This window comes from Gekko japonicus, unplaced genomic scaffold (assembly GCF_001447785.1).
Source record: "Gekko japonicus isolate JY-2015 unplaced genomic scaffold, Gekko_japonicus_V1.1 scaffold16, whole genome shotgun sequence".
In the NCBI taxonomy this organism is placed as follows: domain Eukaryota; kingdom Metazoa; phylum Chordata; class Lepidosauria; order Squamata; family Gekkonidae; genus Gekko; species Gekko japonicus.
The window spans coordinates 1014108-1032115 of record NW_015169777.1 but is presented as its reverse complement, the minus strand read 5'-3'; the positions used below and the strand labels follow the sequence as shown (position 1 = coordinate 1032115).

At 44.9% G+C, this 18008-nt stretch overlaps 1 protein-coding gene across 1 annotated transcript in view; it reads left to right on the top strand.

Moving 5' to 3' along the window:
• LOC107115079 (protein SFI1 homolog) overlaps positions 1 to 18008 on the top strand; it is a 20440-nt gene that overhangs the window by 1075 nt on the left and 1357 nt on the right. Inside the window, exons 3-17 of the mRNA XM_015416680.1 lie at positions 170 to 300; positions 2024 to 2105; positions 3083 to 3261; positions 4042 to 4117; positions 6391 to 6486; positions 7986 to 8062; positions 8269 to 8371; positions 8723 to 8819; positions 9691 to 9851; positions 11910 to 11984; positions 12649 to 12723; positions 13804 to 13980; positions 15325 to 15584; positions 16585 to 16680; positions 17480 to 17726. Coding sequence (XP_015272166.1) covers positions 272 to 300; positions 2024 to 2105; positions 3083 to 3261; positions 4042 to 4117; positions 6391 to 6486; positions 7986 to 8062; positions 8269 to 8371; positions 8723 to 8819; positions 9691 to 9851; positions 11910 to 11984; positions 12649 to 12723; positions 13804 to 13980; positions 15325 to 15584; positions 16585 to 16680; positions 17480 to 17726 — 1830 coding nt within the window. The 5' untranslated portion in view covers positions 170 to 271. The remainder of the gene's footprint in view (positions 1 to 169; positions 301 to 2023; positions 2106 to 3082; positions 3262 to 4041; positions 4118 to 6390; positions 6487 to 7985; positions 8063 to 8268; positions 8372 to 8722; positions 8820 to 9690; positions 9852 to 11909; positions 11985 to 12648; positions 12724 to 13803; positions 13981 to 15324; positions 15585 to 16584; positions 16681 to 17479; positions 17727 to 18008) is intronic.

Here is an 18008-nt window from a genome sequence, read left to right as displayed (position 1 = left end):
CCCCTAATAACAAAAAGCAAGTCTCTAGTTTGATGCTTCCCACTTTAGTCATGGTATATATTGTATCTGTCTGTCTCTCTTTCAGTTACCTCAAACTTTGGCATTTCCTCAATATAACAGCTCTATTTCCTGCTCTGAAATCCACACTAAGGCTACCATTTTTCTTCAGTTGCAGTATGCAGAGGCGGATGCTCACTATGGGAGAAGAATCTTGCCTGCCACATTCCAAGCCTGGAAGCGATTCAGGGCTCATCAGTGCTGGTGGAGAGAGATGAAAAGTACAGCCATGTGCTTTCACAGGTACAGTGGGTTGTTCTTATGAACAGCTTTTAACTAAAAGGAGAATGCTGCTGAAGAACTCTGTAAATGACTGCATATGCGAAGTAACTTGTTCCGCATGGTGTAGTGGTTAAGAATGGCAGACTGTAATCTGGAGAGCTGGGTTTGATTTCCCACTCCTCTACATGAAGCCTGCTGGGTGACCTTGGGCCAGTCACAGTTCTGTCGGAACTCTCTCAACCCCACATACCTCACAAGGTGACTGTTGTGGAGAGAGGAAGGGAAAGCAATTGTCAGCTGCTTTGCGACTCTCTAGGGTAGAGAAAAACGAGGTATAAAAACCAACTCTTCTTCTTCTTGACATCAACTTCTCTTAAGAAATCTCTGGTGGCAGAGCCAAAAATACCTCCACAGTCTCTAGCAGAGTTGGAAACATTAAACTAGATCAGTCATTCATCTTGATGCTATGCAAGGAGACAGAGTCCTTGTACATATTCTTATGAAGGGGACTGTGCAAAGGGATTTCTTTTTCTTTCACACACTACTGTGGCAGCCTAGTACTTCAGAGGGAAAAAGAACTTCTCTGTTGGCGGAGGAGGAACTCCAGGCCAGGTTACTTCTCTTGATTGCTGCACAGGCATGGCAATGTTAATTGGCTGAATGTTAATCCCAGCCTGAGGGGGGGGGGAGACTTCCCAGTTCCAGTTTTGTCTGCTCCATAGCTGGATGCCGTTTGAGATTTTGCTCCTTAACTCTCTGGAAATTTCTTTTTTCCTGTCTCTGTTTTTGAATCCCTCTTCCACCACCACCACCCCAAATCTGCCCAATGCCTTCTCTTTCCTTTCTCTTTTGGTTTATTTTTTTTGGTTAGATTTTTTTGTGTGCTTGCTTGTTTGCTTTTAGGGCATCGAATATATTTCAGTAGTGACTGCACCACATCAACAAGAAAGGTTGTAGCTCAGGGATCTCCAGCATGACACTGACCATCACCTTTCCTGGTGCTAGCCAAGTCTTTTTCGAAAGTGGGTGTGGCCTTTGCCCAGCAGAGCATCAGCTGGCCATTGGAGAGCTGATTGTTTTTTTTAAAAAAACATTGCTTTGCTGGCAGCTGCCACCACAGGACAAGGATCTTCACTTGAAAACAATACATTCATTCAAGAAGGCATCCCATGAAGCGGAGCTTCTGCCTGAAATGTTGAAGATTTACTATTAGAGTTATGCATGTCCTCACTCGCGGACATACTGTGGTTGGCTCTGCTTCCCATAGCAGTGATATTGCAGTTGAGCCCACAACTCTGTGTCAGAATTCTAAGGGTGCTCACAGGGTCAAAAACACTGGGGGTGGCCTGTTCTAGCACATAAGACAGAAAAGTTCTACCTGGGCTTTTGCTGGCTCTTCTGTTTTTCTGTTTGCAGGGGAGTGTCATATCTGTATTCAGGAACCCATATTTAGATCCCACCTCTGCATATAAAAGGCCTAATGGAATGTATAGAGCTTTTAACCAATAAAATAAAATAAAACACTACAAAATCAGCTAAAAGAAAATCCTTTAGAACCATAAAAGTTGCAATCGATAAAAATTATAAGTGCAGTAATAAAAGCATAATGGAAACTAAAAAAAACCCAACCCAGACAAATTGTTACCTAATCTTTTGGGCTCTTTATTACAACACCTGTGTCCTGGACATAGAAATCTTTTCTTGGAGACCCTTGAGCTCATTGGTCATTCTTGCTGCTTGGCAGGGAAACATGGACAAGACGTTTATTTGACAGGTGGCAGCTGAGAACACATCGGCAGCAAGAGAACCACATGGCAGAAAAAATGGTAATTCTAGTCCCCCCCCCCCCGTACTCCTCGCCAGACAATAGGCAGTTTCCACATTTGTGAATGAGCGCATTTTGAGCAGGTATGACACTTTTCCATCACTACAGGAAGATAGCCTAGTGAGAGTTATGCCTCTTGCTGAGGGGTGAAGCTGTGGCACAGTGGTAGAACACTTGGTTTGCATGCAGAAGATCCTCAGCATCTTCAGTTAAAAGGATTGGGTAGTGGGTGATGTGAAAGACCCTGGAAAGCTGTTGCTGATCATAGTAGGCAATACTGAGCTTGACAGACCAATACTCTGACTCCATATAAGGCTGTTTCACATGTTCCGTCAGAGCTGCTGCACAGGGAGGGTTATGCAAAACAGACCAAGTCTCTTTTCCTTGTGATTTGTGGAGAGCTGTCCCACTGTTGAAGGAACATGGCATCCCAGAGTGCTGTTCAGCCATTTCAATAATCAACAGCTAGACCATCAATTTTTTATGGCTTCTTTCCTCCATTCTCAGACACTGCAAGATCAGATCTGTCATAATGCTGACCAAGAAATCAAAATCAAAGCAGACAGCTGCTTTTTCATCCTTGTCACTCAAATCCATGTCACCCTAGACAAATAGTAAAGGCTCCAGGTTGGGCATACTCCCAATAAAGTGTTCTTAGGACTGCAGCATAAGTTTATTATTCTTGGTGACTCTCTGATGAGGAAAGCACTGAAATGGGGGGGAGGTCGTCCCACAGGAAAGCAAGATGCTGTCCATTTTGCAACACTCTGTCTTTGAAGTAAGTAGGTGGAGGAATCCTCGCCAGGATATCCTTTTTCCACCTATGAAAAGAAACCCTCACAGTAAATCCAGTTTTTCATTTTCACCCTGTAGCATAGGTAGCCGTGTAAGGGAATTTTTCTGTGGTTATGATAATCTCTGATGACGCTAGTGCTGTCAATATTGACTGCTCTCCCTGGTACTCTCCTCTCTTGGCAGGCTGTTCTACACTCTGACCAACAGCTGCTGGCCCGCTTCTGGTATTTATGGTGCAGGAGAACTGTGGCGCATATAGAAGAGCAAGAGGAAGAGACCCTGGCCCAAGAACATTACTGTCACCAAATCTTGCAGGCGACTTTTCATCTCTGGAAGGAGAACATTCAGGAGATGAAAGAAGGGTAAAAGAGTTATAAGAGGATAACAATGCCTGCTTTCTTTTTTTGTTTCTGTAAATGCCACATCAATGGTGATCTTGCATCTTTGAGCCACAAGCCACATCAGGCTCATTAAGCCTGTCCAGTTATTCCTCTTGATCGCTGCCTTTTCCTCTGATTTTTTTTTTGCTCTGGTGACCATTTCCCACTGGCTGCATTGTTTGCTGTTACCCCCTGGGTGCAGCACAGAACTTATTTCCTCATCCACAGAGCAAAGTTCTAAGAGAGGCAAGACCATCATGATGCAAAAGTGTAGCATGGTGCAGATGTTGTTTAGCTGGGGGAACAAGTTTGGTCTAGATGTTACCAGATACCCTTATCACATGCTCTGTTTTGGTTTATTGTTCTAGAGGGTCCTTTCCAGGTCTTGCTGATTTTCTGGAGGTTTCCTCCTTTTGGTCAGAGTTCAGTGAAAATGCACCAATTGAATCCCAACCTGACACCCGTCAGGCTTAAAGGTTACTTTGAACTTTAATGATTATATGCTAACAACAGCCTGGTTTTCGAAAAATATAGATAGCTAGTTATGTGACACTGCTCTGCATATTGCTGTGACCATATGTATTTTTCCTTCATTTAGCTACTGAGTTTAGTTCAAGAGAAATAATAATACTCTTACAGTGCTCCAAAAAAGTAGATACCTTACATAAGCAAACAGCTTTGCTCACAAGAGCACAAAATAGCAAAAAAGTGAAGGCTCATGTCCACTTGAAGAGTGAGAGTGCCGGTTGTGGTTTCTTTCAGGAGAAAGAAGGAGGAAAAAGCTTTGAGGTTCCACTCCATAAAGCTGCTGCAGGGGTCCTGGTGTAAGTGGCAACAGGTGAGAGAAATGATGCATCATCAAATCCACCTTCTCCTGTGGTTGCTAAGCAACCAGTACTCTTAGCCTAGCTGCTTGTGAAGAGTAATGTGTACCTAGAAATTCTACCTCAAGAAACCCTCCTCTAACAGTGACAAATTGGGGGTTTCTTTGTGAGCGTTACTCCTCCAGTTCAGTCTCAGGCAGAGTTGTGCAAACTAGGAAGAGTCCTTTCCCCTTCCATTGGAGGAGGCTCCACTATTCCAACTCTCCAACACCTTCAGGAACTCTTCTTGTTTTCTTCTCTATCCCCGCTGCCTTATCCAGGTAGTTTTCACGCAGGAACAGGCTTGTGTGATTTCCCTGTTGCTGGTACAGTGGCAATAAGTTTTTTTTCCCTACAGTTTCTCCTCCCCAGTATCCATCCCCTCTGCCCCAGGCCATCAAGGCTTTTTCATGAAAAAGGCATTATAACAACATGTTTAACTGGTTCTCTGAATTCTCAACTTTCATTTTTTTTTTAAAAAAAGCCCCTTTTGTTACCATAGTATGCCTTTCCTGCTATATCTTTGCAATGGAAGTGGCTACAGATTTATTTCTTAAATGAAAGCTGGGAGTTCAGAGAACCAGTTACACAGTGTTGTATTGAGACGATGATATTTAATTGGTGATTATTATTTTTTTAAATCCCCCACTGCTGGTGGTGGAGGAGGCCATCATGGGTACAGGGATAGGGAAAATGTCTGTTTCATGGGAGGGAAAATCTCAGATTTCCAACCTGAATGGCGGACTACCAGATTTTACTGCAATGTTTCCCAAATTTTCACAGCAAAGCAGGCTGATTGGGGCTCTTCAGAGGCAGCTGAGCCCCACAATGTTCCCTTCCTCTCAGATGGTGGCAACAGCAGCTCTATTGGCACCGGGCCTGTAGCCAGGATTTTTTTTTGTTTGGGGGCAGTTAATTTTTTAAGGGGACAGTTAACAATTCAATTAATCTGAATGCCTGTCTTTAAAAGGGGAGGCTCTACGCCTGTTCCTAGCCCTTCCTTCCAAGGGACAGGGCAGCAAGTGCATCAGTTCTTAGGAAAAAAACAGCTCAGAGAACATTTAATTGTCTTCAGAAGGCATTTAAATGCCTTTTGAATTCCCTTCCATGGGGCAAGAAAGCTTAGAAGGGCACTCAAGAGTGGTACCTTCAATACATCTCCAACAATCCCCCTGTCTGCTAGTCCAGTCCTGCTATAGACCACTGAGGTCATGGTGAGTCTTTCAAAAGCATTCCCATGAGCCTTTGGGAAACATGCAAAAATAAGATTCCTGACATGGCTATTTGTGGGGCAGGGCTTTTAATTAAGAGGTCAGGGCCCTGAAATGCCCCACTGTAGCTACAGGCCTGATTGGAACCTCTAATATTTAGATATCCCCCCCCCAGTAGTTATTTTTCTAGTGTTGCCCACTAGTAGTTGCCACTGCCCTTTTGCAGCATTCCAGAAGTGCCAACAGGCTTACTTAGATTGGGGGTCCTGGTTGTAAATTAATCAAAAGGAAAACAAATTCAAAGTCTGGTCTGAGGGACTGAGTATGTTCCAGACGGGGCAAAATATTGATAGTAGCTGAGAGTCAGTTAAAAGGGGGGAGAGACAAGGAGATCGGTGAATAGGCTTACTTAAGAGCTTACAGAATTCTGGTAGGGGAGATTTTTAACATGTAATTTTCACATTCTCCCCCTCCTGTAATTCCTCAGGAGAGAGTAGTCCAGTATATTAGCAGAGGGACTCTAAAGACTAAACAGAGCTTTGGCCTAGAGCTAGATTCCAGTCCAGACACAACCCATCCCAATCTGTGCTTCCCATCACTTTCTCTATCTCCAGACCAGGTTGAAAGCAATGCAAAGTATAACCCTGCAGCTCCCAGAATTGGGTGCGTGTGTGTGTGTGTGTGTGTGTTGCAGTTGCTTTTACCCAGGTTGTAGAACCTGCACAACAGGCAAGTTGTTTTTTCAAACCGTGCTACTTAGTTGCTATATTGAACTTAGTCGGGCACTGACTAAGGCTGGTTCATTGCATCTCTGAAGTCCAGGATCTTTTAGAGTAAAGCAGAGGTGAAAGGCCTGTCTCTAGTTTCAGTGAACAGTGACCTGTCTCTGTGTGTGGCTCCCCTTTAAAATAACCTGTCTGAGCTGCATCTTTCACTCAGACCACCCACTAACTCTTGAGTCTACAGAAAGCTATCTGTCACACCCAGGGATGGAAATGGCTCTTCCCAGCAATTTCGTTTGCCTTTTCCCCTTATAGTATTTGAGACACCAGTCTGAGAAGTGGAAGAAGCTTGTGAAAGCAGATGTGCATTACCAGCGGGTATTACTGCACAGGATCCTTTCAGCTTGGAAGGTATGTTAAAGTTTGTACTTGTGCAATACCAGGTGATTTACTGTGACCAAGTGCTGTAGCCTTGAGACACCACCTTAGTTTGGCTCGGCTGTGATGGACTCCTGCAGTATATGCCTTAGAATGCCTTTTCAGTGTAGGATTATTCAAATGCAGAGAACTAGATTATCCTTGCATTGGGATAGTTGCTGTGTATTTGAGGAGGGTCTTTTTGTGTCCAACAGTGTCAGGTATGAAAAATCATCTGGAGTACAGAACATGGAAGAACCTGTTACTGTATATTGCTTGAAACAAATAATAGATTAGGAAGGTCCATAGTTAACCATTATTTTGCCTTGATATAAGAAACTTGCAAAGAAGGAACAAATGATGTAGTATATTGGAGAGAACCTGATTCCTAGAACACAGTAGCTGTCAGTTGCCTCCAGAGCTCCCTTTTTGAAGCTTCATCTGTGTAATGTTGATATTGTCTTGGAAGGGTCAAGTTATAGATGTATGAAATCAGAATTAAGAGATATATTTAATCAAGATCTTAAGGAAAATGAAATATGCAAGACATTTATAAGAGGTCAGTTTATTGGCAAAATGTATTCACTGCATTTTTAAAGAAAAGAATACCAAACAAGGGGTATTTTAGAAGAGATCAAAACCTTGGAACATGATAATAAAAAGCATTCTGAAAATACATTGGCAGAATTAAGTTTGATCAAGGAGAAAATAGATCTGTTGGATTCAGGGAAAATTGAAAGGCAGATAAGCTCCTGGTTAGAATTGGTTACAAAAGTAATTGCTAATACAGCTGGAAGGATGTTTTGGTGAGAGTGAAGAGAGAACTGGGGTCAGATTCCCATTCTACCGAGAAGCTCAAGGTCTGACATTGGGCCAGTCACCCATTACCAACCTAACTCAAGGGATGGTTGTGAAGATGAAATAAGGGGAGGGGCCATGGACAATGACCTTGTGCAGTACCTTGAGGGATGGTTTGGACTGAGTCCAGTAAAAAATGGAAAAAGGAGATACCGCTTAAAAAAAACTTTATATAAGGGTGCAGTTACTGTTATATTAAAAAAATTATGTACCCCAGAGCCTCCAAAAATGGACAGGTTTTTGAATCTTACCAGTAGTAGCCCAGTTATGGTTAGATAGGAATTTTACTGTAAATAAAATTAAAATAAATAATAACTGCTAAAAGGAACAAGGTTGCTAGACCAGATGGTTCCACTGGTGATTAGTACAGATGTCTTAAAGAAATTTTAGCACCAGGTGTAGCTATGAGTAAGTAACTAAAAATACTACCATCATCCCCAGCCTTGGAACGAAGTCAGTGTCATCATTATTCTCAAACAAAGGAAAGATGAGATGAATGTTTAGTCATGTATGCCTATTTCAGGGTTTCATTTAAATGAAGGTTATAAAATTATGGTAGTGATGTTGGTAAACGACTTAAATATAATCTTGCCTAAATCTGGGAGAAATACGGATTCACCGCTTTCCCTTTGCAGACTTACCAGACTAAAGTACAACACGTTCTGTACGATGTAGACGAAAAGGAGAAGAGGCATAATCAGGAGCTGCTACGGTAACTTTTTAAAATCTGTAATTCTGTGCAACTTGGCCCGATGGTGCTGTAGAACTGTATAGACTCTTTCATTCTTTGAGATGCAGACACGCACACTGCCCCACCGCAACATTTCTCCCATTCCAGACCTCTAAAAGGAAAGGAATTGTTCTTGGCAAGACTTTCACTCAGTTTTTACATCTTCAGTTTTATATATCTGCTCTCAGGCAGGTGCTGCGTGCCTGGAGGGCGAAAGTTGCATATCTCAAGGATAAAGCCAAGAAGGCTGTACTGGCAGAACAGCATTTCAGAAGAACAGTTCTCTCCAAGGTAACATCTGGCTTGAAGGAAAGCTCTATTCCAGGGAGACACAGATACTTGATTAAATTGTGGGGGGTGAGCCTACCATCCTGGTGGGGTGGGGAGGCCAATCACACTTTCCTGTGCACCTTCTATAGCTAACCCACAGCTTCTTTTGTTAATTTCACATATGTACAGCATCAGGGCACCAGCGATGATTGTGAGTAGGAGGGTGGGCAGCAGCAGAAGTGGAGCCTTCACAGGCTGCTTGGAGGGGTGCAGTTCTGATAGGGGAAAACCTTTGAGCCATCAGTTGAGGAAGAGGGCAGTAAAAGGTGGAGCAGGACTGACAATGAGAAGGGGGCTGTTTTCTCTACATAGGTGGTGCTTCACTGGAGGGACACGACCTCACTTCGTGCATACTGCCGTCAGCAAAAAGCAGCGGCTGTGATGGATGCCAGGAAACATTTGCATACTGGTGAGCATAAGAGTACCCCTGGGTAAAGGCAGCCTGCTCGAGCTTGGCATAGATTCCAGTTTCTAACTTTGCTGCTGTAGTCAGCCATTACATGCTTCTCCGCAGGCAGTTACACATTCCCTCTTAGATGAGAAAGGACATTCAGACATGGGTGACCCCTTCTGTCCAGTAGTGGAGGCAGGTCTTATATCGGTTCCCCACTGGAGGGGGCGATCCTCTTAGTTTTCTATCTCATTCCCCTCTCCCACCTCCTGGGGGATGGAAGCTTCTATGTCAATTGTATATGCCTGCAGATGGGGTGAGGGAGAGGGTTGTACCTTCCTACTCAGGACTGTTTTGACGACTTCAGAGGTTTCTTGCTCCATGCTTCCTTACATTTGCAAGCTTTGGCACCCTTTCTTACATTAGCAGTCATGCTTCTGTTGTTTCTAGATTAGCATGGGGGAGTGCTCTCCCTCATTTTTGCCCAAATAACCTCTGTGTTCTGACTGGCTATGGGGGGGGAGAGGATTAGCAAAATGTTTAGAATGTTGGAGGCAGGACTCAGGCAAAGCAGCCAATGGATAGGGAGACCCTCTAAATGACAGATCAGAGAGCGAACTGATTTTGGAGTGTGTGGAATGTTCTAGAGAAGTGCCACCACCATTCGGCTTTTATTTATAAGGGAGATTTGCTAATCGACCAGTCTCTGCAATGCAGGGCTCTGGGCAATGTACAACATTCATAAAAACGTCTAGATAAAATAGTTAAAACATTAATAACATATTTCAAGCAAATAGATGGCATATACTAATTGATCCAGTTTCAGACTTGCCCCCCTTTTATTTCTTCCCTTGCTGCTATGTTAGTTTTTTTCTTTCGCTTTGGACAGTGAAGCTACAGGCTGCATTTATCCTTTGGAAGGAGTACTGCATCAGATCCTCGAGGCAGAGGGGGCTGCTCCTCATGGCAGTGCAACACCACAGGAGGCAGCTGCTTAGCAAGTGTGTGGCCTGGTGGAAGCAGTATCACCTTTGGTGCATCAGAAGGATGGTGAGATGGTCTGAGAATTCCTCTCTCTAACAGATAGTAGATGCCAAAACATTAAATAAAGAATACGAAGCCAGGCTTCCTGCTACAGAGGATGGTTGTGACAGGCAGAATCTGACCAGGAATGGTCTGTATAACCTTTGAAGAATTTAGCCATGAGTAATGCAAGTTCTCATCAGCTGTTTGTGTCCATGCTTACTGAGAAGTAAGTCCTGTCATGGGTCTCCGACCTTGTTGAGCTTGCATACACTATTAGAATTTTTAAAAATAGTCATGGATGGCTCTGCAAAATGGCTGCTCTGGGGGCAGGACCAATCAAGAAACAGCTGCCATGGGAAGCAATTACAAAATGTTGGAAGATTTGGCAGCTATATCCGAGTGGGTGCTCCATGCAGACCCAAAGGTGACACCTCCTGAGCTCTTGTGAAGCACCTCCTTCTCCAGTGACATGTAGGGAAGGTATTTGCGGGAAGGACAGCTGGGTGCCAGGAAACGGATTGGTGGGCACGATGGCTCTTACAGATACTGTACTGAGGTTGCTATCTTACACAGTGTAATCAGGTTTATGCTTACGTTATCTTCCCTTCTGCTTTTCATTTTGTCCGATAAGGAAAAGGAGAAGTAACTGCTCTGTTTCCCCCTCCTCCTAAGCCTCTGCTATCTCTGGAATAGAAATAGAGCAGAAGACAATGCTTCCCCCCACATACATTACAGCTGTGTTCACAAAGCAGCTCTTTATTGTTTGTTCTGGCAGCCACTGCTTTGAGAGAATCTGCTGCCAAAAAAAACAATAAATGGATTGTTTATGAAGATAGAAGCTGGTGAAGACCAGATCGATGGAATGAGCACAGCAGTGGCTCCTTTTTTGTTCTGGACAGAACACATGCTCTATGAGCAATGCTCCCTGCTCCAGATATGGCAGTGGATATCCTGAATCACGGCCTGGAATCAGTAATAATAGGATGAAGGGGGGCCAATACATTGGAGGCCAGTCCAGCCAAGACAGAAACCTAGATGGATGAAAGAGATTTTTTTCACCATAGTGGTTTTCCCCCCCATTCACAGTTTATTCATTTCTATAGTGAACAATAATACAAAATATTAATCTTACTTTCCAACAATCTATTATACTATTCACCCCCTTTATTAATAGAAAGTGTTCTCCGGCTCATCCACTAGCTCCTATTATACCTAATTACTAAACAAGAATTACTTCCTATTCTGACTCCTGTTATCTTGTACCACCTGTTACATGCAATTCCATTCCGTTTCCTAAGTTCTTCTTCCATATTCATATTAGTTACAATACATATATTTGAGTAACATTGGACATTCTTCAGTAAACTGTTTACTATTGCATACTTCCAACTTATTCTTCAGAAAGACCAACTTCACATAAAAAGAAAACCAAATGGGGCTGCCTCTCATTCCTGGGACTGAAAAACTCAGCAGAAAGGAACTCAGCCTTTCCTCCTCCTGTGAGAGGGCTTGTCTGGGGGGGGGGCACTCTCCCTCCCTCCTCATTATGCCAAATCACTTGTTTCCATTTCCAGAATCATTTGATGAGGCATGGAGGAGTCAATGGTGTGGTACCCCCTCTCCCCATTAATGGCAACAGTATAATTAGCCATGCAGAAATAAGTTACATTCCACCTAATTCTTCAGGGGCTAAGAGTCTCCTGGTGGATGCAACCCTGACTGTCCTAATCTCTGGTGCTGCAGTCCTGAAGCATAGAGAGAGCGCCCTGAGAGACCCCTAAGGTAGAGTTACCAGCCTCAAGGTACAGCTGGATTTCTCCTGGCATTACAACTGATCCCCAGAGTGCAGAGGTCTGGAGGAAATGGCTGCTTCAGATGGTAAACAATATGCTGTACCATAGAGTGTAAGGGAAACTGAAGTCCTAGAGCTGACATCCCATCCTTTCTAAGCTGCCTCTCCTCCTCCGACTTTGCCCTCCTAAGGCACTACCCCCAAATCTTCAGGAATTTCCCAGGCAAGAGTTGGCACCTCTCCTCTCAGGAAATAAAACTGCCAATCATTGTGCTTATTTTCTCCCAAAGCTTCTGAAGAGACAAGGGGATCAACTGATGGCCCAAAGGCTTTTCTCTACCTGCTTCTCAACGTGGAAGATACAGGTGAGATCAGGCACAAAATCTTGTTCCATTCTCCTGTCACAATAGCTTATGTTGGAATTACAAGTTCAAAAGAGAAAAATTTTGGCTGGTGGGACCTGGTGACGTTTGTGTTTTCTGAGTGGCTCTGTCTATAGAGGGAGGAAGGGGAGTGCAGCTGAAGCTGACCATGGTGGCAGAATAGCTGGTTTTCATTACTCTTCTCTGCAACAGATGATGGTCCTGACCTGGATAGTCCAAGCCAGCCTAATCTCATTTGATCTCAAGAGCTAAGCAGGGTCAGCCCTGGCTAGTATTTAGATGGGAGACCTCCGAGGAGTACCAGAGGCATGACGCAGGGGCAGGCAATGACAAACCACCTCTGAACGTCTCTTGCCTTGATAACTCCACAGGGTTGCCAGAAGTCAGCTGTCACTTGATGGCAAAAAACAAAACAATGGGTGATACTTGCCAGGGCCTTGGCATTGGGCAGCTGTTCTGTGAGCCGAAGCTAGAAAGCGAGAGCAATGCAAGATCCTTTAAAAGGATACTGAGCTGTGTATCTGACCATCTTCTGTTACTATCCCTTTCTTCGGTATCCGGCTGAGTTTGTTGCCTGCAAACTGTACAACTTGGTAACCAGGACCACATGGGCTTATGTGGGGCCTTTTTTTCCCCTCATCAACAGTTGGCACACAGGCGGTGGGAACAGCAGGAAACTGTGCGAGCGCTGTGGCACTGGTCCCTCTCGCTGCAGGGGAAGGTAAGACGTGGTATCCCGGAGTGAGAAATAATGAGTTAGCACCATACAGTTGGGAAGGAAGAGGCTCAGTGGCAGTCGAGCAGTGAGAGCACGAAGGACTTCCCCCCGCGGCAGCGCTTCCGTATGGAAACCCTGGTGTTTCTACAGCTGCTGATGCAGCCCAGTGGCAAGGGGGCTTCCAGATGGCAGCCCTCCCATCCTCCCCCCCCCCCCGTGGTGGCCATTTCCCGATCCTTCCTGCACTACAGGGGGAAACTTTTTCTGAGATGTCAACTGCTGATTGAAAAACAAACTCAATGCCTTGTGGCATGCAGGCGGGAGGGGGGAGTAGCTGCTGTAGGGACTAGGGCAGGGGGAATGGGTACTGTGTAGGCAGAATGTGGAAAATGTGATGTTTCCCAGAACGTCAGAGCAAAGCAGGGTTAGGAAAGATCGCAGAAAATACAGGAAAGCCCAGGTGAACACACATGACGTAGCCTTATACTGAATCAGACCATTCGTCCATAGAATTCAGTATTGCCTACTCAGACTGGCAGCAGATCTCTGGGGTTTCTGGTGGAGGTCCTTCACATCACCTCTTACCTGGTCCTTTCAAACGGATATGCTGGGGATTGAGCATGAGGCCTTCTGCATGGAAAGCAGATGGTCTAGCACTGAGCTACAGCCCCTCCCCAGTGGCACTGTGATACTGTGGGTAAGTGAGAAGAAAACTTCCCAACAGCAAGAAACCTGGGGAAATCACCAGTGTGGGAAGGGCCAAAGCGTCTTTCCCCCTCTCTTTCCAACTCTTTATGTTGCATTGAGAAGTAAAAGTCCAAGGAATCACACATCGCTTGGGAGTCTAACGTCATTCCACCAAAGATAATAAACCCTGAAGGAGAAGGGTATTCTTGAGAGGGATGCTAAAAAGCTGAGGGCATCCTGGGTGGCAGTCTCACATAGTAGGACTCATTACAGTTGGAGCACCTGCCATCCAAATAGTTCAGTGGCTACACCAAGGGTCTCCATTCCACCAATGAGAAGAAACCCTCTGGTTAAGTGCAGTGTTCCATTCCAGTCTCTTGTGTGCCTTCACTGCAGGTATTTGATGCTTGGGTAGGATCTGTCCTGGAATGGCGACGGAAAAAGTCCCGCATACAGAAAGCTGCGGAGGTTTACCGGTCTGACTTGTTGCGGGAGGGTGTGACGCGCATTCTGAGATATGCAGCTGGCATGAAGCAATTCCGAGGGAAGCTGCAGGCCCAGCACCAGCTGAAGGTAAAAAGAGTGGGATGGGCTTCAGGACCGTCCTGAGCCTTCCCGGACTACTCAGAATTGGGCCGATGCAGTCTTTACACATGACTGAGCATGTTTTTTCTTCTTCAGGGGATCCCATGCTGAAAAAGTACTGTATATGCCTAAGAGAGAATGGCCCCTTGCTAGAACTCCGTTCAGCAACACTGGGAAACTTTCTGCTCCAACTTAAGATGGAAGGCTTCCTTGGCTGGAGGAAGGCTTCCAGTTTTGCAGAGCAGAATGATAGGATGCACAACAGTGGTCCCCCAGGCAGGTTCCACAGCCAAAAATTAGCTTGGTTCTGGGTTTCCCATTTTCAAACATCACGTGCTGTCTGCTGCACCAGACTTGGGCTTCGTCTTAATCCTTCAAGGCTGCAGAGGTTTAGCTTAGATCACAGGAGAATTTTTCAATTAAGACTTGAGTCAGTAGTTAGGGTATATTCATTTCATGTGACCGAGGACTTGTGCAGCATAGGCTGAGCTTGGTGCTCTTGTGATAGCAAACATATGCCTTAGAATCCCGCAGCCTTATCTCTGGGAGTGTGGTTTGCTCTGATGCTGAAATAATACAGGTGTATTTGCTGGAAGGGATAATTGGATCCCCAGCTGTGCTTCAGGACAAGATGGATGACTTGGGAAGCCCAAAGCCGCTAGCAAAGCTGTCATTTTTCCCTGATGGAAAGTCAGGTTGTCACCTGTAGGGCAGCAAAAAGCCAATTTGTCCCATCACCAATTGCATAAAGGACTCCAATCCATGTTAGCTCTTATATCACTTAGAAGTTATGCATGGTCATTGCAAGTCCTGAGAGGACAGCCCTGTCTCTAGTTGAGGTGGGGGGGGAGCAAGAAAATGGGAAGAGTTATCTCAGCCTCCTGTCTCTCTAGTGCACATATCTAGTTGAGATGGGCCTGGAAGCATTTCTTCCTGCATTATACTGGGAAAATATTTCTTGCTGGAATTTCCTGGGTGTTGGTGGCACTATCCTGGTTTTGGTCCAATTTGCACTAAAGGAGTCCAGATCTGGATAAAGCCAAACACACACACATACTTGAATCCCATCTTCTTAGTGCCTTAGCTCAGCTCAGTGGCTTTAGCCAAAAGAGAGTGAGCTGCATCCTGAAGGGATGAGATGGGTAACAGGTGCTAGCCTGACTTTATCCTGGTGCTGCTCGATATGTGTGATCCAGGCCAAGGACTCATGATCAGTCCATTAGGTCTGCCTGCCCATCTCTTTTTTGGAGCACACTGAGGAGCACCTGTTCCCTTCCCTTGTAGTCCTGTCTTCCATGCACCCCACAGTCTACTGCTGTTTTCCAATTGCAGATGGCTAGCCACCACCACCATCTGGTCTATCGTTGTGCCATGCTCTGGAAGCAGAAGGCTCTCTGCCAGAAGCGAGGCCTCTCTCTTCCAGGGGCCCCACTCAAGAAGCGAGTTTCGTTCAAGGTGCCAATGCCAGATACAGCCTCTAAGGCTGGTGGAGGTAGAGGGGAAGCATCAAGTCTGTGCTCTGGGCTAAGGCCTGCTCAGAGTGAAGATCTACGACTCTGCTTGGCTGCTGGAGACTCCATCCTTACTGAGTTGTGAGTTAAAACGAAAATTCTTTCATTCTCTTTGCTAACTTATACTTGAACATCCGAACTGGGACAAGTTAGATTTCCTTCTCTCTAGTACACAGCCTATCCAAGTAACCATAGCTGCTTTAATTATGCAAAGCTATATATTCTTAGGTGCCACATACAGGGCAGTGCCTGCTTTGAAACCAGCCACAGCAGCTCAGTCTTGGCCCTTCTCTCTCAGGCCACAGATTTTAAGAGTAGGAGCCGATCTTGCTTAAGGATGGAACTTCCTGTTATGGGTGACACAGAGATGCTATTGATAATGGCATCTTCAGTGTCCTGAGATCCATCTGTGTGACAGTTTCTCACACTTGCTTCACAAATTGACTGTCCTCTACCAGTGGGGGTAAGAACACAGTGCAACACAGTGGTGCCATGACACAAGGAAAGCACTGCTTGTGATGGTGGGAGAGCCCTGTGTTTCTAATATGTAGTTCTGTCTAACATGAGGGCCAGCCCAGGCAGGAATACCTTGAAATGCAGAACATTCCCCCTTTCTTTGGAATATATAATGAAATGTTACCTTATGGAAAACTTTGGGGAGGGTCTTTAGGAGAGCTGGAAATTTGTAAGAGTCAGTCAAGGGAGTTTATAATGCTTAGGATTCTTTCTGTTACGGAAGAGGAAGAACCTGAAAGAGGTTCTGTTTTGATTAACAAATACAGTGCTTCCTGGGATGTACAGAGAAGCTAACCCCAGGGATGGTGACGTAGGAGGGAGAGCTGGAGAACAGCATCTCCATCTAGAACAGACCTGCCAAGCTTGGCACAGAATAGCTTTTTTTCTGGCTTATGTATGTATGTATGTATTTATAACATGTCTATGCTCCCTCTAGAGGAACCTGCCAGAGGCGGGTTTACAAAAATAAAATAAAAATGGAACATTCAAAGATCCTAATTAAAAATACAAAATTAAAAAAGCTCCATCATGACTCCACTAACCTTACCTTCTTTCTTACGCACAGGTACTCAGCCCGGCAGAGAAGGCTGCAGCCACGCAGGCCTGATTTCCTGCTGCAGTCTCTGGAGAGAATGGAAATGCCAGGCTCCAACTGGAACGGGTAGGGACACAACTGCTCTCAGGCATGACAAACTGCAGCCTGAGCAAGCTTTGTATAAGGACTGCTTGTAGTGCCCTTTTGTGGGCCTAGTGAGATCTAGTCACTTTTAGCCAAGATGCCAAGCAAGCATTCTGGTCCTCCCATGAAATTCTGCTACTGTTTTGCAGTTCCTGCTGCTTTCTTGCTAAAGGTGTAAAAGCCTAAAGAAGAGCAGGACTCTTCTGCAGTGAGAATTCTAGGTTTGACAAAATACGATAGTCTGGAAGAACAACCATTCGGTTATAAGTGAAACGTAAGAGTTGCAAGGCTGCATGGAATCTAGAGGATGTGTTAGGAGTTTGAAAGTCTTATCTTTTGTTTAAATAAAGGTAAAAAAAGTTCTAGGTCGTGCATTGTAGTTGTAGAGAAAAGCTGCACGTGTGAAGATTGTACCTGTTTCTCCAATTAGGTTTTTCGAGCATGGCATGCAGTGCTTCATTCCATACTGTTGCTCTCTACAATCTGTGTTTTGTTCCTTGCTTCCATCATAGGTCTGCCTCTTTTCAATTTTTCCAAGTCATTAAATAGGCATATATATTTTTGTAACCAGAATAAAGCATGTGCACAAAATATCTACTGATTATCACTTACTGAATTGTAGACCACCTTGGAAGCTGCATCTGCATCCCTTCTTGTAAACCAATGTATGTCTGCAGAAGGCTGTATAGGTTCTCTGCATCTTCCTCTTTCATGTCAAGGATATCTGTATCTGGACTCTCTCAAAAGAGAAAACAATCTTGTCTTCCTTGTTCTCTTCTAGACTGGAAGCTCTAAGTGGGCCTTTGCAGAAAAATGCTCTGAGCAAACCGTGTCCTCCAGCTGGTGCCTCTTTGCCATCATCCCTAAAAGAGCAAAGCAGTCAGCTTGCTTCATCCCACTTAGGCACCTCCAACTGTTCATCACCTCCCCTTCTCAAATATGCTTTGCCACATAGCACAGCCTGTCAAAAGCTGGAGTTGTTGCCCCCTTCCTCTTTTGTGCCACGGCTGAGAAATGGAGAGAAAACGGTGAGTTTTCATGCAGAAGACAGTGGTCATATGAAGGGCAGTTGACCTCATTTGCAGTTTGCTAAAGCCAAAGAACTGGCCACTTCTAAAAAAGCAGGGCTGTCACAGTGGCCTTCTACAGGCCAAATTATGTTATCTCCTGATGTATTTTTTAAAACCTTTTAAAAAGGAACCGGGGAGGGGGCCATACAACACGTGGCAAGGGGGGAGGTGTTAACTGGTCCCTCCTCATATTGTTTTCCAAACTGAAATCCTGTACCATCCCCCTGTGTTAGTCCTGGC